We start from the raw sequence: 23803 nt of genomic DNA, 5'->3' as shown, positions 1-23803 counted from the left end.
GGGGGTCGGCCAAGACCCAAGGATAGAGCCAAGTTTAGTGGTCGGCCCTAGCTTGGAATCCAAGCTAGGTGTGGCCGGCCACATAGAAAATAAAAAATGATTTTTATTAAAATTATTTCTTATGTGGATATCATTGTTTTAAGAGAGAGTTTAAAATTTAAATCTTTCCTTTATAGCTTTCTACAAAAGATTAAGAAAAGATTTGAAATCTTTCCTTATTTGTAGATTGAAAGGTGGATTTTAATTTTAAGAAAACTTTCCTTTTTAACCATGTTCATGATTTAAAAGAGAGTTTAAAAATTAAATATTCCCTTTTATAAGTTTCTACAAAAGATTAAGGAAAGATTTGATATCTTTCCTTATTTGTAGATTGAAAGGAGATTTTAATTTTTAGAGATAACTTTCTTTTTTGGAAATCATCCACATATTTAAAAGAAAGATTTTAATTTATAAAATTTTCCTTTTTATAATCCAAACAAATTCCTTTAGAAAAAAAATCTTTTAAAAAATCCTTTTAAAAATTATTTTAAAATCCTTTTAAATATTTTTAAATCATTAAAATATATTTTAAGAATATTTTAAAAGTTAATTTAAAAATCCTTTAAAAATTATTTTAAAATCCTTTTAAAAATTATTTTCAAAATCCTTTTAAAAATTATTTTCAAAATCCTTTTTAAAAATTTATTTTTTAAAAGAAATCATTTTAAAAACTTTATTAAAAATTATTTTTAAATCATTTTAAAATTTTTTCCCTTTTATAAAATCCTTTAAAAAATTATTTGGAAAAATTATTGTATAAATTTTTTATAAATTTCCGGAAACAAATTAGGAAGTGTTAATTCTTGTGAATAAAAACTTTCCTTGATGGAGAATTAGAGGTGGTCGGCCATTACAATTGTGAAAAGGATTTTAATTTTAATTAATTAAATTTTCCTTTTCATGGCAAAGTAATGAGGAAGTTTTTATTTAAATTTTCCTTATTTGCCAAGACCTAGGATTATAAAAGAGGGGGTAGAGGTGCCTTTGTGGGTGTTAATCTATTTTTCCCTCCCTCTTTTTCTCCTTGGTGTGGTCGGCCCTAGAGGTTCTCCCTCTCCTCTTCTCTTCTTCTTTAGTGGCCGGTTTTATCCCCTCTTGGAGCTCTTGATGGTGGCCGGTTCTAGCTAGGAGAAGAAGGAGAGAAAGGAGGTTTTGTTTCTTGCATCCCTTGGAGCTTGATGGTGGTGGCTGGACCTCTACTTCTCTTGGAGAATTGTGGTGGCTGAATCTTGCTTGGAGAAGAAGGTGGCTTAGGTGGATTCTCATCTCGGTATATCGTTGCCCACACAACGTCCGGGATAAGAAGAGGAATACGGTAGAAGATCAAGAGGTTATTTGCTTACAAAGAAAAGTATAACTAGTAATTGTTTCCCGCATCATACTAGTTTTCTTTGTATAGTTATTTTTGGAAATACCAAACACAAGAGGCATATGATTCTAGAGTTTTCAGATTTGTTTCGAATTTATGTTTCTTTTGTTTTATTTTTCGAATTTGTGATTCGATTGTTCTTTTTGGTTAACCTATAGTTATTTAAGGAAATTAAATATTAGCTTTCCTTAAAAGGCTTTATCTAGGCGATGGTGGATGCTCCCATACCCAAGAAGGCCATGTGTCTCGCCATGCAGTTCTGGAAGCCAATTTTGGAAATTAATATTTAATGGAATTAATAACATAGGTGGATTTGGATCAATAGTGTTAAGTTCCGCTTGTGATCCAAATCTAAACCATCAAGAACAGATAAGTTAAATTTGGAATCAATGATGTTAAGTTCCGTCTGCGATTCCTAATTTAACTTCTAAAGAACACAATAGGTTATTTAAGGAAAGGTTCGACACTTGTACAAAATTTTTGTACAGTGGAACCGGTATGATTTTCCTAGGACTAACCAACAAAGTCGGCATGATATTTGGATCAATATCTCTTGCTGGTGAATAGGAATTATTCCTATGAAGTCCGGTAACGAGTCACACCTATCACTAGAGCCCCTTAGTTATAAATCACAAGAATGCACTTATACTCAATAATCATAGATAAAGATAGCAATTTCATATAATTCCCTACTTCCTTGTGGGGAATTGCTTCTCCCTTCAAGGTGATGCCCTAGACATCCGGAAACAGATTACCCTTATCACAAGGGCCCCCCGATCATACAACCTAGGGCATCGCCCCTACAGGATCAATAATGCTACACAACCATTTAATCAAACATGAGAATTAATCTCAAACACAATGCATATACATAAGATCAAATATATATAAAGCATGATAATGTCATCTAAATAGGAAATTGGCATATCCATGAATTCTTACATCAATCCACACCACAATTACTCACTTAATCCTAGAACAATAAATCTACTCTATGGCTAGAAGAAAAAGATCCAAAGACATAAGAATAGCAAACATCGAAATCCAACTAGAAGAAGAAAGGAAAAGAAGCTTATCCAATCGCGTAGAGTGATCTTCGAATCCAATTATTTGTTTCCGAAGTCAATGAGATGATAGAAATGGCTTTGGATCGACAAACGGAGCCTGAGAAGGATGTTGATCAGCACCAAGATAAATCTCCCAAAGGAAGAACCTTCCTCCCTTGAAAAAGGGGAAGAGACCCCCTTATATAGTGTGGGGTACGGGCCTATCATGGCCTGTGCCACAACCATGTAGTATCCACACGGCTAGCTTCTTCTTAGCCACGGGTCAGGTGACACGGTCATGTGAGATCACACAGTCGTGTCTTGCTTATTCTCTTGACGGTGGTATGGCCGTGTGGGATCACACGACTGTGTCTTACTCCTCCTCTGGGCAGGCCACATGGCCATGTGACAGGACTGTGCCCATCTTCTCCTCTGTTTCTTTGGCATGGCCGTGTGGGATCACACGGTCAGGGTCTTTGCCTTCGTTTTCTTTCTGAACTATCTACGAGCATCGTTTTCACCCCAAAAGTAGTTCCTATCAACAGAAAAACACAAAGAGCATATCTTCGACAAATAAGAGTAATTATGCTAAAAATATGATAAGAGATGTAAAAATGCATAGATCAAGCGAAGTAAAGTACGTGAATATGGATTAAAATATACATAATAGTGTATATAATCTACGCACATCAAAATCATTATAACTTCTTACTTCATCTCCTGTATGTATTGTGTTGTAAGACTATTGTAGAAGGTTTCTCCATCTTCGATTTTGATCCGAAAATGAGAAAATTATTAGTGATAATAGATTGTAAGAAATAGGTTTTGGACTAATTGCCTTAAGAGGCGGGATATTAAGTAAAAACAAATCGGTTAGCATTGTGTGTGTGTGTGTGTTGAGTTTGTCACATCTTTAAGTCTTCACTGTGCAAATTCATTCAACAAGGTGATTGCAGTTATTCATCCTCTTCTAACTCATAATGTCCTAGCTTTAAAGAGCTCCAAAATCATCAAGACATTTTTGCAAGATGTAGTCAACTGATATAATATCCCCTCTAGTCATGATTAACAGATAATCTGCAAAAGTTAGGTGTATATAATCCTCAGATTTCTATATGTCGGATGATAATTGAACTCTGAATCCTTTCTCCTACCCTCTCACCAATCTAGAAAAGTAATTTAGGACGATGACAAATAGCATAGGGTTCAAGCATTAAGATATGGGGTGTTGTCACATGAGGTTTTGGGATCGAAACTCGACGTGACCGAGCATAACCTCCCCCATATCTTGGCCATTTGTACTAATGGTTAGTAGTCATCCGTGATTTACCTCCTCCGTGTTGACCTAGAGATGGGTTGATGGAAACGCTGAGGAGAACGAATCACCTTTTACCACAAGAATCATTCTATCTTACACTTTTCTAACCCCTGAATATGGTCATGCAAGTTTTCATTGATCTTAATTGAATATGAGATGATAGTCACACACTTCATCACGCGATCTGTCATCCAATCTCACACTCTGCAAGTATACGTAGGAACTCGTAGCTAATCAAGTCATACTTTTCTTAAGGCGATATGCGTTTTCTATAGTAGTGTCTCAACCATTCCCATGTCTTATGTATGTTTATCTACAATACGTTTCCCTCTTCTATAATGCTAATTTGGGCAGGGTTAATAACGGAGTTCCAAATATTATTTATTATTATGTCAAATAAAATTACTTATTAAAAATTTAACATCCCTGATGCTATATGTATTAAATTAAGTTTAAGTATATTTATATATCTGTGAGTATTTACAAATCAAAAATATAAAATAATAATAATAATTTAATTATGATAAATAACTTTCTAAATTTAAAAGAGTAGAAATTATTTACCATATCTTAAATACTTAAATCAAATAGAAATTGATACTGTCAGGTATTGTGTGCAAACCTTTTTTAATACACATTACATTATCTGATTGTTAAATAATAGAGTTATTATATTATTGTTCTTTTAAGTGTTTCTTTCGGACATCTTTAAATGATTTATATTTTTTTATATATATTTTAAGTGAATATTAATTTTCTTGTTAACTAGTTCTAAACATTTCACTAAATGAAAACAATTAATAAATTAAATTAACAAATTTAAACTATGTTTAAAAAGAAACGATAGAACTCATCGAGTAATTTATTTTATAAGCTGTCATCTAAAATTTTAGTTTCTTTAGAAATTATTTATTCCTGATATATAGAATATTATTATTCAATACATTTAGGTAAATATTAATTTAAAAATTAATTTTAACTATAAAAATATTATTCTGATTTATAAAACAATTTAATTTTCATTTAACGTATATATTCATTTAAACGCTATTTTCCCGATTTACATTGTTTTTAAGTAATTGCCTTGCAATCCCATATATAATTTAATGAAAAATAATTAATAATAAAAAAATATCTAAGTAATTATCTTTTGATATATATTGCATATTTATATTTTTTTAATTAAAGAAAATTTAAAATAACTATTTAATACTTACTTTATTCTGAATTTAAAAGAGATTCTAGAGGATAGTCCCTTTATATTTTTGATCTCCTCTGAATTTAAAAGATCAAAAATAATATTATATTTTTTAAAATAAATTTTCAAAAAAAAATTAAAAACCTATTAAAACATTTTAAAAACTGTAAAAATGCTAGAATTTCCTTTCAAATAAAAAAAAAATAATTTCATGTGAAATTTATAATAATAAGACTTAATTTAATTAATGGCTTTCCGACGATGTCGCTCAACCGGTGGCTCCCATTTAGATCTACGACGTGGCAAAATGATTGGTCTATTTTTCACAAATTTTATTTTTTTTAAAAAAAAGTGGAATTAATTAATAAATTAGAAAAATAAAATTTTCATCTTAGGCCCACACGGAGACTTACTAAATTTTTCATAATTTATAAAATTAGCAAATTCACCGCTAATTTTAAACTTGTGATGGGAATCACAAGGGGTTAAATAACATATTTTAAAACTAGAAGGGTGGAAATGAAAACATTGATAAATTTTTTTTCCCTCCGGTGTGAATAAATAGCGACCCCACCAGGCGACGCGACGAGGTTTCACGCCCCCTCGGCCTCCTTCCCTTCTCCCCCTACTTTTCCGCTCGCTTCAAAAACTCCCGTCCCACTTTCCGCCCCATGCAAACCATCGTTTCTCCTCGTCCTCCTCGGCGCTCCTCCTAACCCTAACCCTACTTCTTCCGATCTCGCCTGGTTGCCGACTGTGATCCTCTCCCACGATGGAGGCCGTCGATGAGTCTACCGCCGCCGCCGCCGCCGCGGAGCACAGTCCAATTGCGCTCTACGTCGGGGACCTCGCCCCCGACATCGGAGAGGAGCACCTCGTCGGGCTGTTCTCTGCCATCGGCGAACTCACGTCCGTAAGGGTCTGCAAGGATTCCGCCACCGGCGTCTCTCTCGGATACGGCTACGTCAATTACATTTCGATCCAAGATGGTATTCTCGCGATTTAGTTTTTCTTTTTTTTTCCCCCTCTATTACTCTTTGTTTTGCATCGTAGAAAATAAGGCCTTTTAATGTTGATTTCGGTTTTTTGTTTGTTGGAAGCGTATGTTATTTTGTGAATTTTCTTGACCGGCATCGCTGCTCCGGGTAGTGTTTGATTAGCTTTACCTATCTCATCTTTCCTATTCAACTTTAACTTTGATCCTGTCGTTTTTTGGGTGTTTTCGGGATGTGAATCGTTTGCATGAATTATTGATGTTGAATAAGTTGATAATAAAGGATTGTTTTGGAGGTCTTATATTCTCTGTTGCGTTACAGATACCTTTTTTACTTTTTTAAAATTAAACAAACTGTTCTTGTCGCTTCAGATTTACCCCTTTTCCGTTCTATGTATTATCTTTCTGTCATTTAATTTTATCTGTATCTTGTACTCACTGTCGAAGGATATGGGCAATGCTTCTTCTACTTTTCTCGCTGGAAAAAGGAATTCTTATCGTATGTTAATATATCCAGTCATTTATCCTGTTGCGTTATTTATTTATTTATTTTCTCATGTAAACCTTCTTGGATACTATTTTCCCAATTATTTTCATCTTTATTTTTGTTGATCGTTGTTCATAAGTACACTCAGGATTTGGTTAGGTGGTACATGTTTTAACTGTGCATGCGGTTCTATTTTTCTTGGCTTAGCAATTTCTGCAATGGAGAAGTTAAACCATACTCCCCTAAATGGCAAACCAATTAGATTGATGTGGTCGCGTAGAGATCCAAACGCAAGGAGCAGTGGGATTGGTAACCTTTTTGTGAAGGTAGAAGTGTAGAAAGTTTGCAATTTTATTCTTTAACGTCAAATCGTTCATTCTGAAATACTTTAGAAATTTGACTTTTCTTTTCTGATTATCTGTAGAACCTTAGCAGTTATATCCACAATGGTATGCTTTACGATATGTTTTCCAAGTTTGGAACAATTTTGTCTTGTAAAGTTGCCACAGATGAAAATGGAAGGAGTAAAGGGTTCGGATTTGTCCAGTTTGATTCTCAAGAATCAGCAAATTCGGCCATTCAAGCCCTTCATGGCTCTTCATGCGAAGGAAAGACAATGTAAGAATCACCATTTCAACTGATTCCAAAACCTCCAATTATCACATTCTTTTCAAGTTTCTCTATTTTGAAGCTTTATCTGTTATTTGAGTTTCTTTTTCTTATGGCTTTAAAGAGACATCAATTCATGTACACTAATATGCAGAGCGTGATAAATTATTTCATTTTTTTTTATAGTAGATGCGAAAGAGTTGCTTTTGTTTGTAAGATGCCTTCCTCAACAGGGGTAAGAACAAATCAATGAAACAATACTTGGGACTTGGGTGGTAGATTTGCATCACATGAATCAATGAAACAATTAGACAAGAAAAGATTTGTGGTCTTAACTCTCAATCATTCAATGACTAGTCTCCCACTGATATTTCTTCTTTTTCTTCCTGTAGTTATGTTGCTAACTTTGTGAAAAAGAGTGAACGATTGCCCAGCCCTGATGCTCAATTTACTAACTTATACATGAAGAACCTGGATCAGGACATAACAGAAGAACTTATTAAGCTCAAGTTCTCTGAGTTTGGCAAAATATCAAGTGTTAGCATTGCAAAAGATGATGATGGAAATTCAAAGGGGTTTGGTTTTGTTAACTTTGAAAGCCATGACAGTGCAAAAAGGGCAATGGAAGCGATGAATGGTCTCCCACTTGGTATGCATGATCCATACCAATCTTACTTTATGGGGCATCAAAGAGTAATAATAAAACTTTTGATGGATATCAGACCACTGACTTCTATTGTCTTTCTGAACTCTATGAGTAGGAACCAACACCTTATATGTTGCAAGGGCCCAGAAAAAGGCAGAAAGGCTACAAATATTACGTCGTTCTTATGAGGAAAAGAAGAGTGAGCAAATGAGGAAATACATGGTACTTTGTGCTCTGCTGTTTCACTTACAATTGTAGCATGTCCTTTATCTCAAATATAAGCTTAGAAGTAACTAACCTTCCTGTCAGGCATCAAATATCTATGTCAAAAATCTTGATGATGCTGTTGATGATCATGTATTGCGGGATCGCTTTAGTGAGTATGGCAACATAACTTCTGCAAAAGTTATGCTTGATGATAAAGGGAGAAGTAAAGGTTTTGGATTTGTATGCTACAGTAGCCCTGAAGATGCTAACAAAGCTGTGAATAACTTGCATGGTAACTCTATGTTTTCTGGTGTTTTATTCTATAATTCTATCTGATTCCAACCATAGAACCATTTGTTATACATGTATAGGATGCATGTTCCACGGGAAGCCATTGTACGTCTCAATTGCACAAAGAAAAGAGGATAGACGAGCTCAATTGCAGCTTCAATATGCTCAGCGCCTGTCTGGGTCTCCAGCTGCTGTTATGCCTCCTGCTTATACCCCTCTTTACTATGCTTCTTCAGCGGTCGTTGCACAAGTTCCTCCAAGGGATGGTCTTATGTATCATCAACCTTTTGCTCTCAGCCCTGGTTGGAGACCCAATGGATTTGTTGCCCCATCAAGACCGACTTACCAGGCAATGCCATTTCCTGCAGTGAGTCACAATTTACATTATAATCTTTTACAAATTTGATACTTACTTCCGGCTGCAAGATTCATCATCTGGTACTTATGATTTCAGATGGCAAACACTTCGAGGCAACACAGACAAAATAGAGGCAGGACGAACGGGAATAGACTGCTTCAATCAGGCCAGCCAAATGCATACCTACCTCAGTGGCATCATGCAAATCATTCTTTGAATGGCGGAAAAGATTTCATAACCCACCAGGTGTTCTACCCAGGTTTTGCTATGATTTCTTTTTTCTTTTTTCCTCATCATCCAACATTCTTGCTGACCCATGTGTGTGTGTAATGGCAGAGACCTGGACAAATCAATTACTTACCAAATGGTCGTCCAGTTAACAATGCATCCTTAACTTCACCTGGCTCCTCCAGCTCGCATGGAACCGAAATGCTAAGCACCATGCTTGCCGCTGCAACTCCACAACAACAAAAGCAGATTCTTGGCGAGCATCTCTTCCCCTTAGTAGAGAACCTCAAGGTGATGATAATTCATTCCACGGCTGCTACCTCAAACCCATAAACAAAGCCATTTCATTAACTCGGAGTCATGCGTTTGCTTTGTAGTTTGATCTCGCCGCCAAGATTACTGGAATGCTGTTAGAGATGGACAACAGCGAACTACTGCTGCTGGTGGAGTCACCAGAGTCACTGGCTGCCAAGGTTGAAGAAGCAGTACAAGTTCTCAAGGACTCCCAAGCCAGAGTGGGCGCTCCTCAAGAGAGGATGCACTCCAACTACTTGGCGAGTGACGTGGCTGTGAATTAATAGGGAAAGCAAAAACAAAAAAACAAAAACTCTGTCTCTTACTATGCAACTGCAGTTTTGTTTTACAGTAGTTTTAGTTTCTCTAGGATCTACCATTTTGGTCGATATTTGCTTTAATTTGCATGACCGGAAATAAAGCACACTAGATTTCGCCTTGCGTCAATTAGCTCTAAGATAATGAACTTGCTTTCTCATGTTTTTGCAAGACCTATATCATACTTGACTCATTCCTTTCTTAATTGGTGATGGAAATTTTAACATATTTATTTATATACTTTATTCCACCCCTTTCACGTCAAGAGAAAAGGCAGATAAAAGGGAGAATAGAAAAGGGCAGGAGAGAGAATAAAAATAAGTTATTTTATTATATGAAATTTTTCTCAAAAATTTTGAATTTGAATATATATAGAGAAATAACAGCAGTCGTGCACATCCGAAAAAAAAATTAATTTAAAAATTATTTATGCTTAATACTATAAATCAATTTTAAAATTTAAAATAGATAGCTGTGAAATTATTAAAGTAGGGAAACCACTTAAAAATAATTATATAATTGAAGGCATTTTTTATATTTTATCTTTTTGAGAAAAAATAACCAATCTAATAACTTCACTTCACTCATTCCCATTTTATTTTTCTTTTATTACTAAGGACTTTTACCTTTGTTGATGGATACAACCACAATTAAGCCACTATACTAATTCTTCTATACCATTAAGCTCATCTTTTATTTATATCTTTATTTATTTTAATATTGCTATAATCAATTCTTCATCGATCTCATTTATTATCGATTAATATATATATTTATCATAATCTCATATCATCCAACCGTACTATTATTAATTGTCTAAGTATATATCACTATTCTTGATAAATATTATGAGAATATATGCAATATAGTATTGGTCTTTGATTAAAAAAAAACACCATCTTAGTGCTCTAAAGATGGAATATCAAGAGATTTGGTTTAATAAATTTCTTTCACTTTCTTAAGTTTTATCATGTCTCAAAAATCTTAATTGATATGATCCTATCCGTCTATAGAAACTTTTCAAAAAAATATATTTATTTTTCTTTTGACGCGGTATCATATCTAAAAGGGGATAATAATATGAGAGAATAAGAGGATAAATGTGCATGATTGAACAGGGAGAAGGACATTTTTTTAATTAAAAAAAATAAAAATGGAGGCCCCCTTTTTTATTCAAAATCCTTTAAATTTTTTATTATATACTAGTGTGATCATGCACACGCGTTACGTGTGTAATATAATAATATTTAAATTATTTGGGTCTTTGAAAATCTGAATTGTTTTATAAACCAAGAATTAATTATTTGGGTAAGATTCGTCAGACTCATGCAATAGTGACGCTAGAGAATCCCTTCCCTATGCAAAAAAATATTTTAATTTAATATTATACTTGTCTTAGTAAAAAAAATTAAGAAAAGTATATTTTTTAATATTGTCGACTTAAAATATTTATAGAAGCTTCTTTGATTATAATGTTGTCAATTCTAAGATATGGGATTAAAGAGAATTATATTTTTTTATATAAAACAATCAGAAAATTAATGATAAGAACAATTCTAGATTATTTCGCTTGTGGAATTATTAATAAATCTTGAAATTATTTTTAGTGTAAATAGAAAAAAGGGCGTTAACGTAAATACATTTTAGGCTTCACCAAAGTTAGTTAGTAAAGGGGGGAGATTTTTAAAAAAATAGTAAGATTATTAAAATTTTTATTTATTTTCTAAATATTATATAAATAACTTATTTATTATATTAAAAAAATAATTATGTACATTTTAGATATTTCTTATATTCTGTTTGACTATGTGGAGTAAAGGATTAATTAATTGATGGCAGACCGTCAAATAATCCAGGAAGGGATTTTCTTTTAAGAACTTATTATTAATAGTTAGGAGTGTTGTGCAGTAGAATTAAAAAAGTTTAAAAAAACAACGTGTGTATACACTAATCAATGTCGAAGTCATTGCGAAATAACCATAATAAAGGGTACGGGAAGTTGAACAATCATAGGACTGATATGAAAAACAAGTGACTATCTAGGTTTCTTGCCATGGACTACAACCTCGCAGTGTTGAAGCTCTTCTCCGGCGAACTGAAAGATGCTCGGCCCTCTACCTCCCCGTCCTCAACCAGCGAGCCTGGATGCAGGTCCTCACATACATGCATCTATCCTGCTTGTTTTCCTCGTCTCCCGTTCTTTGGGATTGATGGCGCGGCGAACACAGGCTGGGGTTTTGGTGTCGCGATCCGATGAGGGTGCTTCCTCATCGACGACGGTTCCGGCGTCGTCGGGCTCCTCCTATCAGCCGAATCCCATCCTCAGCGGTGGAACATTGGTAGAAAGAAACTCCCCTTTTAATCTTTGATCTCTTCTCATCTGCGGTTGCAGGGATAGGAGTAGACACTCCCCTTTTAACATTGGTCGAGCTTCAGCACTTTACCATATTATGAATCATTTCTTCTTAGTTCCAGGGATATATTTGTCCTGATTTCTAGTTGTGGAATAGTGCTGATTTTCGTTTCCATATATCCGTCCTGATTTTTAGTTTTGGAATTTTGCTGAAGTTTCATTCCAGTTCATCTTCGAATACTGTAAGGTGATGAGAGGTTCCCAGTTGCTGAAATGTCCAGTTGTGCTGGTTTATGATGTCGAAGTCAGGTTGAAGCTGATACTTGTAAATTGCAGTTGTAATAATGCTGTTGCTATAACTTAGAAGATACTGAAAGTGGTGGTTGTTGATTGATGTTGTGTGCTGAAATTGAAATTTCTTTCCCAGATTCTTTGTTCAAGATCTTAACCTTGCGAATCCTTTTTTTACGCTGGTTTAGAAGTTTAAAGTTGAGTGAAAGAATACACTTTTGCTTGTTTTCTTTTCAGGTTATACATGCAAATAGATTGTATTAATTGAAATAAATTTTGTTACAATGGAGGTAGATAGGAGAGGGTCAGAGTTTTTTATTTTTGTTTTTGAGGAAATTGTAGGAATTTTGTGTTTGAAAGTTGATGTACATTTTTTTTCTGTTTCGTATTGTTTACTTGCCCTGTTTAAAAAAAAACAATCTAAATTGACCTTTCTTTTGATCTGTTAGTGGTGAAATTGTTGAATTGTCAAATCCAACATGGGTTTGTTATTAAGTAAAAGCTCTGTGAAGATGTCTCTAGATTTATCAAAGATCAATGTTCAGACAAATGTATCTTGAATTTCTTCTGTGTCATGTCTTGCTTCATCACAAGTGTGTAGCAAAGGATCTGGTAGGTGAAAGACAAATCTTTTGAGCTTCAAGATGATGTTTCTCTTGTTGTTTTAAGTTAGATTGTTTGTTCTTTCATACTCTTTTGATGCTGTCATTATTTGTTTACTTTAATGATTAGAAGCATTCTTGAGAATCCTCTTTTCGCTTCATGAAAAAAGGAACAATATAATCTGGAAAAGAACTGCGAAATTTGATACTAGAAACCATAGCTCATCAAATCCATATTATTCCAGGCTCACAAGATTGCTGACCTCTCTGAACACCCAAACGAGAAGCACTGTGGAACTTAGAGGTCATTTAGGCACATAAATTGTTCTATCTTACATCACCAGCCTTCGTGACTCTGCATCATTGTGCAATACTAAGGAGTGATATTTTTTGTTTAATTTCTGGCTCACTTTACCCAAAAACTTTGAGAGGGAAGAAAGGAAACTAAATGCTTTCATTGTCTTAATCTCTGCTTATTAAGGAATGTTTTTTGATGTACTGATATTTGGGAACCAAGTATTTGATCAAGAGTTCAAGACAATAGTCTTTGCTATCTTTTTTTTTCCATGTAAAATTTGACAGAAACATTTCTGTAAAATAGACTATTTATATCTTAGATCAGCAGCAGTTCCTTATTCACTGCAATGATGTTACTGTGTTTGAGCATTGTAGTGTTTTTTGGTGAAAAACACCATGGACCATGTGAAGCATTCATCAAACTGTAGTCAAAAGGCTTTGCTGTTATTTTATTGTTAATAAATGGTGCTCTTGGTACAGTTTGATGTAGAATCTAATTGCAGTTTTAGCTTTGTGTCATTTTTTAGCCTGGATTTTGATGCATCTGTGCATTATTATTCCTATATAATCCACCCTTAGATGTGTATGTGACTGAGTGATGATCTTGTTTACCAGAGTTTCCTTCATTTGCTTTTTAGTATCTTGATAATGAATAGGCATTTCCCATGTAGCTTAATTACTATAATGATGTTCTAATATACTACAACAATTGGCCATGAGTGCCATTTCCCTGGGTAACTTAAATTAACTTAATCATGTGTCTAATAAATTATAACAAGGAGCATGAGTTTTAACCATTTTGAATTGGCTATTTAGACATTTTGCATCGTCATAACAATTGATTAAGATCGATGGTCAAGATTGTTGGTATTATTTTATGCTGACCGCTAAGGTCCAATGTAGCTCTCAGTCATTTCATCCAAGTCTGAGATTGACATTTGTCTTTGATATGGTTTGTAAAAATGCAATTTACTTAGGCCCTGCTTAAACTAAACATTTGTGTTCCCATGAAGAGTTGAATTACTTTAGCTTTATGGAATATCATTGTGAATGAACACTTTTAAGTACTATCTATGTGACCTTACTAAGCTTTTTCAGATGTTAATCTTCAGGACTGGTTGGCCATTGATCATGTAAAGCTTTTGTATGAACCCACTCTGGTCCAGGTCAGGTCTCTTGTTGAACTCAAAAAGAATGTCTTCTTCTAGAGCTAAGATTACCTCCGAAGTAATTAGTTGAGATATCATCACATTTCACTGTGCAAAATTCAGTTTGTTTTATGTCTTTGCATCTGCTAGTGGTTCAAAAAGTTTAGTCTGTTATATAATTCTGCAGAGCATATTGTTGTATCTGAGGAACATGCTGCAGAGCATATTGTTGTATCTAATTCTTTCTTAAGATCTTGGACCGATAAATTCTCCTTCAACTTCAATTTATGATGCATAAAATGATGAACCTTATAATATCGAACCTGGGGTGACCGGTCCAGTCCCACGGAAGTTTTCCATCGATCGTCAGATAAATTAGGAAGTGCTCGCGATGAGCGGCCCATCTCGTGGTTGCACGCCCCATTTCCACACTGTTTGGGAGGAGATGAGGTAAGGGGAGGGAAGGGTAGCGAAGGAGAAGAGAAATTTGAAACCTTGTTTGGAAGGAAGTGAGCTACGGAAAAGAAAAGTAAGGAAGGGTCAGCTTTAAACCCCCTTACCCTTCCTTACACCCCAAAGGGAAGGTAAGGGGAACTAAAAAAAATTATGTTGTAATTTTATTCCTGTTTTATTATATCAATTTCAAAAATCATTGTTTTAGGTATTCTTTGCATGGCGAAGAAAAACACTCGTACCGCCCGACGGTCGCACTTTGCCGACTTCGACGCCGACGCCAACTTCAACGCAAACGCCGATTTTGACGCTGACTACGACGCCAACACCGACGTTGTTTTGATGTCAACGTTGACGCCGACTTTAACAAATGAGCTACAATTGCTTGGACGTGTAAGTCTAAACCAATAAATATATTTAAGATGCACTAGGTTCTTGAACGCGTAAGTCTTTAACAAAAGTGAGGATAATTTTGTAACTTTATATATTTAACCTTCGTTACCCTCACTTTCCTCCCAAACACGGTAATACATGTTATGTTAATGAACTTTCCCTCCCTCCTGAACAAAAAGAATATAAATACTTTACTTCCCCTCCTTTCCCCTTCCTTTAATGAACCTTCGCTCACCCCATCTAAACATAGGGTTAGAGGAAAAATTCTAGGGATTACTTGGATGACATCTTGACGTCTTTCTGCTGCACCATAGCCCTAGAGGCTGCAATTTATGATACATTATTTGACAAGACATTAACAAAATCAAGATGCTTTGAAGTACTACTATTTGTATTGTTGGCCTTTTAAATAGGCATAGCTTCAGTCTAACCTTTTGTTTTTTTAAATATAAAAACCTGTTTTGTCACTAAATTTGGATCATTAACAGCTTAAATATTCTGTTAATTTGTCTTGTTGCAAGGTGATTGATCATGGATAGGCTTTTCTATGTTATCTACAAATTGAATCTCATCAATCAGCAAATTGTTTTTGAGAAATCATTACTGAGAACATCATTATATCCCTGTGTTAAATCAATGATTAATCCAATATAGGTTTTTCTATGTTATCTACAAATTGAACCTCATCATCAAGCAAATTGTTATTGTGAAAATCATTATCAGAACAATTTTTGTCCCTGTGTTAAATCAATACAACTCAAAACTGAAATGTCAATATCAACAAATCCACATTTAGGCTCATAGAAAGTTTTTTTGGCAAAGTTGTGCAGTTTTATGTCCTTTTCATTCTTCTTTTAGGGGGCGGTATAAGGAAGAAATTGATAAGTTAGAGATGACAAGTATGCTGTTTGAGTGAAGAAACAAAAATTATGATTAAAAAAGAAACCTTTCTGAATTAGTGGCATACAACGTCAGAACCTCAATGTCATCATATCAATTTAGAAGAAAGAAATATAGATCAGCAATATAAATTTAGCTTGCATAAAGACTTCAATTTTTTTATCAATGGCATTAGAGATAAATGTACATCATTCCTAAAAAGAAATGATAAATCTTCAACTATTCGAATTTTCTATACTTTGAGGAAATAATATCAGTATCTTTTTAAATTTGTGGCATGCATTGTAAAAACAGAGTTCAGAAATATATATTGAGCCCGTACTTGTCTTATATACCATGAGAAAGAGATAAATCTGCTGTTTCCTTAAAAAAAAATATATAAACCCTCAATTATTGCAACATACTAGACTTTCAGGAAATAATAATAAGGCCCGTACTTGGACATATCATTGACAGTGAGCTTTTAGTTGTCAGTCTCTTTCTTTGATACTTAATGTCTGATTATTTCATTTAAAATAGCATTACTGAGAAAAATTTTCCGGAAGGAAAATCTTGTTGACTGTGCTTCAAGAGAAATATATTTTTTTTCTATCCTTCTTTCTTTTGTTGATAGATTTTTGCCTACTCCACCTGATCATCCCGCCAACTTGGGGAGGGCCATCGTAGATAGACATGGAAGAGTCTGTTGGGTTTGATGGAGGTACATTTCACCTGGTAAAGGTAAATGCTTTCTGTTATTTATTTTTATCATTCAGGTATCCGGGCTTTGCCCGACTCTAATTCTAGAGCTAGACGGTTTAACCCATGGTTCACTTATTGGTTAAATCCGGACAACAATTTATGCACACTCAGAAGGTGTTTTACCACTGCACTAGGAGCAAAGGTAAATGCATTCTAGCTACCTACTCGCGTGAGATGGATTAAAAACTGTCTATGTCTGCGTTAAGCAGATGCTGACCTGTGGCCAGTAGATCCTTGGCAGACTCCAGTAGCATGTGATGTTAATGTAAAACGAAACCATTTTGGTTGCGTCCTTTCCCATCACATCTGTCATTGCCAACTAATGATACCATATTTTTTATCCGAGGAGTGAGCAGTCTGTACATCCTGCGCCATCTATTTAAATATCTCAAATATTTGTGTTGGATATTGCTGTCCAGTTGTGTGCCGTGTCAAGCTAGCATGTAGCGAATACAATTAGCCTGATGAAGTCCGCTTTCTTTAAAACATCTACAAGGTTTATTTCCAGTTTTTTAGACCTTTAATCTACATGTGTATGATTGCAAACTTTTACTTTTGCATGTTAGAATTATCAAATCAAAGAAAGATCAATTCCGAGTAAAGCCGGAAGAAATACCTTTTTATGTGGTGACCTGTTCAATTTTTTAATTTACCTTTTTATAGATTACTATAAGGCCGGCCATGTGAGACGTCAGGGATCACACCTTTTGCCAAATAATTGATGCTTTCTTGTGATTTGAAGTTTGTTTAGACTTGTGCTTAGCAAGTCGGCCAATGCAACTTAGAAAGTTTACATGAAAGATGAAGTAGGGAAGAAAATGGATCTGAAATTCATTTGTGGATTATTTTTTGTTCAGTCGAAGTCAGTGGAAGAGGAATTTTTTTCCCCTCTAAGCAAAGTCCAAAAAAAAAAAATAATCTTCAGTGCCTTGTTAGTCTAGGGCAAGGAGCTCATCGCCCTTGCGGCCACCAATTGTTAGTGCTATAAATTTTTGTGTTATTGAAGTTTATTTGATAAGACAATTAAATTAAATTGAGCTTAAAATAATTATTGATAAATAAGATCATTAACTTAGTTTTGTCAGTAGGTATTATTCACAAATATTATTCACAAATAAGATCATGTTTGACATGTTGTATCCTTGTATGTGTGTGGTGCGTGTGATGTAATAATTCAGGAATTATTATTATTTTATTTTCTGCTGCGCATGTTTACGAAACGTGTTTTAACACACACCGTATCGAACATATCCCAACAGTTTGTTTGTCGTTTGAATAGGCCTCCATGAGCACTTTTCAATTTATTTGAGTGATCGGTGAAAAATTTTTGTATCATCGGATTAGTCAGTCAGGATTAATCGATCTGAAGAGCATTGGTGGGGTATTTCTGGCCTACTCAAGCTGAGGCGGTTCGGACGGTAGCAACCTGCTTATCTTGTCAAAAATATCAAAATGTATAGCACAAGCCCACTGAGGAGCTCAAGGCATTCATAGTCTCTTGCCCGTTCGACCAGTGGGGCATGACCATCGTCGAACCCTTCCCCATGGCGACCAGACAGAGGAAATTCCTTCTTGTGGCGGTAGACTACTTCTCCAAATGGGTGGAGGCTGAGCCGCTTGCCAAGATAACCGAATAAATGGTTATCAAGTTCTTGTGGCAAAACATTATATGTTGGTTCGGCATCCCACACAAACTCGTCTCTAATAATGAAAGGAAATTTCAAGGACGAAGGCTCAAAAAATGGTGTGTCAGGTATGGTATTACACAAAGCTTCACTTCAGTAGCTTACCCCAAAACAATGGCAGACGGAAGTCACCAACAGAGGAATCCTCAGAGGACTCCCGACTCGGCTCGACCACGTTAGAGGAAGCTGGGTAGATGAATTGCCAAGCATACTGTGGGCCTACCACACTATGTCGAGGGAAGCTAACGACATAACCTCATTCCACTTGGTATACAGGGGGGAGCATTAGTGTTGGTCGAGATGGGAGTTGCACCCGATAGGGTGCAGCTTTCTGACGAGGAGAACCCCGAACTGCGTCTCATGGAGCTACACTTAATAGACAAGATCAGAGACAAAGCAGCTGTGCAGCTAATGACATATCGACAAAGGATAAAGTAAAACTACAACAGAAGGTTGATTTCCAGATCTTTCCAGGTCGATGACTTAGTCTGGAAAAGAGTCAATTTGGTTGACGATATCACCAAGTTGGAGGCCTCGTGGGGAGGACCGTACATGTTGGTTAGTCCTAGGAAAACGAACCAGTTCCACTGTACAAAATTTTTTTTGTACAAATGTCGAACCTTTCCTTAAATAACCTATTGTGTTATTTAGAAGTTAAATTAGGAATCGCAGACGAAACTTAACATCATTGATTCCAAATTTAACTTATCTGTTCTTAATGGTTTAGATTTGAATCGCAAGCGGAACTTAACATTATTGATTCAAATCTACCTAAGTTATTAATTCCATTAAATATTAATTTCCAAAATTGATTTCCAGAACTGCATGGTGAGACACATGGCCTTCTTGGAAATAGGAGCAACCACCACCGCCTAGGCAAAGCCTTTTAAGGAAAGTTAATATTTAATTTCCTTAAATAACTCTAAGTTAACCAAAAAGAACAATCGAATCACAATTTTGAAAAAGAAGAAAACACAAACTCGAAAAAACTTATTTGAAAAACTATATCTAATTGCCTTTTGTATTTAGAATTCTTACAAAGAAAATAACTAGTATGATGCGGAAGAAAATTACTAGTTATACCTTCTCTTTGTAAGCTAATGACCTCGAGATCTTCTGCCGTATTCCTCGCCTCGCCTCGCCTTGGACGTCGTGTGGGCGACGATCCTCCAAGACGAACACCATCCAAAAGCTTCCTCCTCTTCTTCTAAAATCCGGCCACCACCACCACCAAGAAGAGAGCAAAAGGGAAAAGAGAAGGGAGAGGGGTCGGCCACTTGAGATCTCCAAACAAAAGAATAAGAGTTGTGTCTTATGAAGTCCCCTTACCCCTTCTTTTATATTACTTGTCCAAGGCAAATAAGGAAAAACTTTTTACAAAAAAATAAAATCATTCAAGAGTTTTCCCTTTTCCCTTTTCCCTTTTAATTTTTCCTTTTCTTTCCTCTTGATTGAATCAATCACCAATTTTGATTGATGATGATTTTATTTATTTTAATTATGGTCGGCCCCTTGCTTGGGCACCAAGCAAAGTGGTCGGCCACCTCATCAAGAGAAAAGGAAATATTTTTTAAAAAAATTTTACTAGAAGAAATCTTCTTATAAAATTTACAAGCTCTCTTTTTTAAAGTAGGAGTTAAAAAAGGAAAGTTCTAAAATTAAAACCATATTTTAAAATTTAAGACTTCTCTTATAAAATTTCCTTTTTTAACATGATGATAGAAAATTTTAATTTTAAAACTTATCTTCCTTTTTTTTTCTTAAACCATGAGGATGGTTAAAAAAAGGAAAATTTTAAAACTTTTAAAATTCTCTATTAAAATATGTGGCCAAATTCAAATAAGGAAAGTTTTTAAAATTAAAATCTCTATTTTAAAACTTATAGTATTCTACAAAGAGAAGATTTTAAAAATTTAAAAACAACCCTCCTTATTTGAATATTGTGACCGACCCCTTCATGCTTGGTCACCAAGCAAAGGGCCGACCCCTATAGAAGAGGATGTGGCCGACCCTTGCTTGGTCACCAAGCATTGGACCGGTCCACTTCTTGGATACCAAGAAGAGCCTTACATTTGGATGGACTTAAGGTTATAATGAGGCTATGACAGAGACTTAGAGGAGAAATTGGTTTTGGCCTTCCGATGAGCTTGAGTATCCCACGTTCGTCCCGAACACATAACTCAAGTTCATCGATAATAACTCATTCCACTAGAGAGTTATTATCGCACTACCGCACCAATCCCAAATTACATTATGGGTTCCTTCTTATCATGAGTGTGTTAGTCTCCCTGTGTTTAGGATTACGAATGTCCACTAATTAAGTAAGTTACTGATAACTCACTTAATTAATATCTAGCTCCAAGAGTAATACCACTCAACTTCATCGTCATGTCGGACTAAGTCCACCTGCAGGGTTTAACATGACAATCCTTATGAGCTCCTCTTGGAGACATTCTCAACCTAGATAACTAGGACATAGATTCCTTCTATAATCAACAACACACACTATAAGTAATATCATTTCCCAACTTATCGGGCATATTGATTTATCGAGCTAAACCTCACCCTTTGATAAGTCAAAGAAATAAATATTAAATATATGTTCTTGTTATTATATTAGGATTAAAAGCACACACTTCCATAATAACTAAGGTCTAGTTCTTTTACTAAGTCAGTACAAAAAGAACTTACCTAAATGATCCTACTCAATATACTTAAAGTGTATCAGTGTAATTTATTAGTCAAGATAAACTAATACTTAATTACACTACGACTATTCTGATGGTTTGTTCCTTTCCATCTTAGTCGTGAGCAACTGTTTATAATTTATAAAAAACCGACAACATGATCTTCTGAGTGTCACACCACACTTCATGTTATCTACTATATAAATTAATTGAACAATTACATATAACAAATAAATGCATATATTGACCAATGTGATTTTTTATTTCAAAATAAATGTTTACAAAAGCTAGGCTTTTAGTATACACTCCAACAATCTCCCACTTATACTAAAAGACTAAGCTGTCATATCTGTTGCCATACATCTAATTCTCATTCCCTCCACATGCCGATCAAAAGCTTTCGGCGGAAGGGCCTTAGTGAAAGGATCTGCCAGGTTATCTGCTGATGTAATCTTGGTGACGACAACTTCTCCTCGCTTGACGATGTCTCGTATCAAGTGGTACTTGTGCTCTATATGTTTACTTGCTTTATGGGCTCATGGTTCCTTCGAGTTTGCAACTGTATCGCTATTATCACAATAAATTGTGTTGGTGCAGTAAGCATCCGACGATCGAACCTCAGTTTTGATAATGGCAAAGGGATTCAAAGTTAAGATTCCTTGTTATCTAACGTGGTTAAATAAGGTTTCAGAAAAGTCCTAACTGCGGTTAGGTAAGGGAAAATCTTAAGGGGGGGTAACCTTAGGTCCTAGCGGGTGGTAACCCTAGGTGAAGAAAAATCCTAAGGGGGGTAACCTTAGGTCCTAGGGGGTGGTAACCCTAGGTGAAGGAAAATCCTAAGGGGGGGTAACCTTAGGTCCTAGGGGGCGGTAACCCTAGGTGAAGGAAAATCCTAAGGGGGGGCAACCTTAGGTCCTAGGGGGCGGTAACCCTAGGTGAAGGAAAACTCTAAGGGGCGGCAACCTTAGGTCCTAGGGGGTGGTAACCCTAGGTGGAGAAAAACCCTAGGGGGCAATAACCCTAGGTCATAGGGGGTGGTAATCCTAGGCGGAAAGTCCAGTCGGTCTGGAGGACTGGACTGACATCAGGTAATCTCTCCTGAGGGGAGTAGGTGAGGACGCGTTCCCCGTAGAGGGAACAGTAGGCGTCGAAAACCCGAAGTCAGACTCGGACAGTCAGGAGACTGTCTATACTTCATTTATCATATTTATTGTGCTAACTTTGTGTTGCAGGATAGTATTTGGGACTAACGTATCTTGCAGGTGCAAAGGAGCAACCTAAAGCCTCGGATGAACAGTGTCCGAGGCGCCTCCATGGAGCTTGGAGGCGCCTCGGGTGCAAAGCTAGAGCTGGCTGCGAAGCACCATTGGAGGCGCCTTGAAGAAGGCAGAAGGCGCCTTGGAAGGCGCCTTGAGTGAGGTTTAAGGCGCCTTAAGCAGATGAACTTCGACCAGTTCAAGCTCGATCCACGCGGAGGACTCGGCAGCATGGAGGCGCCTTGAACAGCCTTCAAGGCGCCTTGAACACCCTTTATAAGGGGGTTTCGACCAGCACTTCAAATGAACAACTTCCACACTTCCTTTCTTCAACGTGCTGCTAACGAGATCATCCCGAAGTGCTGCTACGACATACCGACGACCCGGAGCTCCAGACTTTGATATATACTTACTGTCAGTATTGTTTTTCTTTATAGTTCTAATTATAACATTCTTCCAACAATTACGTGCTTATAGTTGTTGCCCACGGAAAGCGATCAAGGATCGCGGGCCTTCGAGTAGGAGTCGTCACAGGCTCCGAACGAAGTAAATCCTCCGTGTTTGTGTGATTGTCTTTTCTATTTCCGCTGCATTTACTCGTACGTTTTAAATCGAACGATTCCTATAATTCAAACGAAATAGCCTCGAGCGCTATTCACCCCCCTCTAGCGCGGTCTCGATCCAACAATTGGTATCAGAGCGGGGTCGCTTTGAACTGGTGCAACCACCATTCAAGCATTTTTTTTCGTGGCTTTGTCGTTTGTATAGGTTAAAAATAAAACCTTACGCCTTTCGTTTTTTTCCTCCAAAACTGCTTTTGAAAAATTAATTTTCATCTTTTCACCATTGGTTGGAATTAGCGAAATATTGCGTTTTCAAAAATTTGTGGTAATATTTTTTTTTAATATTATTTTAATAATATTTTATTATTATTTTTTTTGAAATTCCTGAATTACTATCTTTATTTCTCTCTCGCACTACTAATCCAAGACTAAGTCTTGCAACAAGTTTTATTGTGTTTATTTTACGAGATTCCTTCTAATGGCCTACAAAGATGGGTACAACTCCACATGCCTACCACTGCTATCTGACGAGAACTTCAGATAGCATCAATTAAAGACCGAAGCAGAAATATGGACCATAGTCCATATTGGATTCACTCTCCCCACCAAAGAAGGTGTACTCATCACCTGTGACAAGTGGGATGCACAAACAATAAGGACATTCGAGGCAAATGCAAAAGCAACTTACATTCTCCTATGCGGACTAACAAATTCAGATCTTGATTAAGTTGGAAAGTTCAAAAATGCTAAGGAGCTTTGGGAGAAAGTGCTCAAGCTTTATGAGATCCCTTCAGAGTTAGAAGATCGAATAGAACCTGAGTCCAAATTTGAAATTGAATCCTCAGAGTCAACCTTCGAACCAGACTCAGAAGAATTAGAGCAAACCGATATCATAGCACTGATGGCCAAAGATGAGATATCTGAATCTGAGTCAGAATTTGAAATGGCAACAGTCAAGGGGGAGGATCCTATCACGGATCTAAAAGGTAAAATTGTAAATTCAAATTGTAAATCTCTCATAATCTGTTTTAA

General features: G+C 35.8%; 1 protein-coding gene and 1 long non-coding RNA gene across 2 annotated transcripts; both read left to right on the top strand.

The window, feature by feature from the left end:
• Positions 1-5573: 5573 nt before the first annotated feature.
• Positions 5574-9495, top strand: LOC122007242 (polyadenylate-binding protein 4-like). Its single transcript, XM_042563073.1, has 10 exons — positions 5574-5959; positions 6659-6777; positions 6876-7069; positions 7453-7709; positions 7822-7928; positions 8016-8205; positions 8285-8571; positions 8659-8808; positions 8899-9081; positions 9168-9495. Exons 1-10 carry the CDS (start codon positions 5743-5745, stop codon positions 9366-9368), a joined length of 1905 nt encoding a protein of 634 aa, XP_042419007.1. The 5' UTR covers positions 5574-5742; the 3' UTR covers positions 9369-9495.
• Positions 9496-11413: 1918 nt separating this feature from the next.
• On the top strand, positions 11414-14371 carry LOC122027357. The gene is made up of 2 exons (XR_006124386.1): positions 11414-11553; positions 11631-14371. It is a non-coding gene; the product is annotated as an uncharacterized LOC122027357 (long non-coding RNA).
• The last annotated feature ends 9432 nt before the right edge of the window (positions 14372-23803 follow it).

This window comes from Zingiber officinale, chromosome 1A (assembly GCF_018446385.1).
Source record: "Zingiber officinale cultivar Zhangliang chromosome 1A, Zo_v1.1, whole genome shotgun sequence".
Taxonomy (NCBI): Eukaryota; Viridiplantae; Streptophyta; class Magnoliopsida; order Zingiberales; family Zingiberaceae; genus Zingiber; species Zingiber officinale.
The sequence above is the reverse complement of the archived record's forward strand: the minus strand, read 5'-3'. Positions and strand labels throughout refer to the sequence as shown.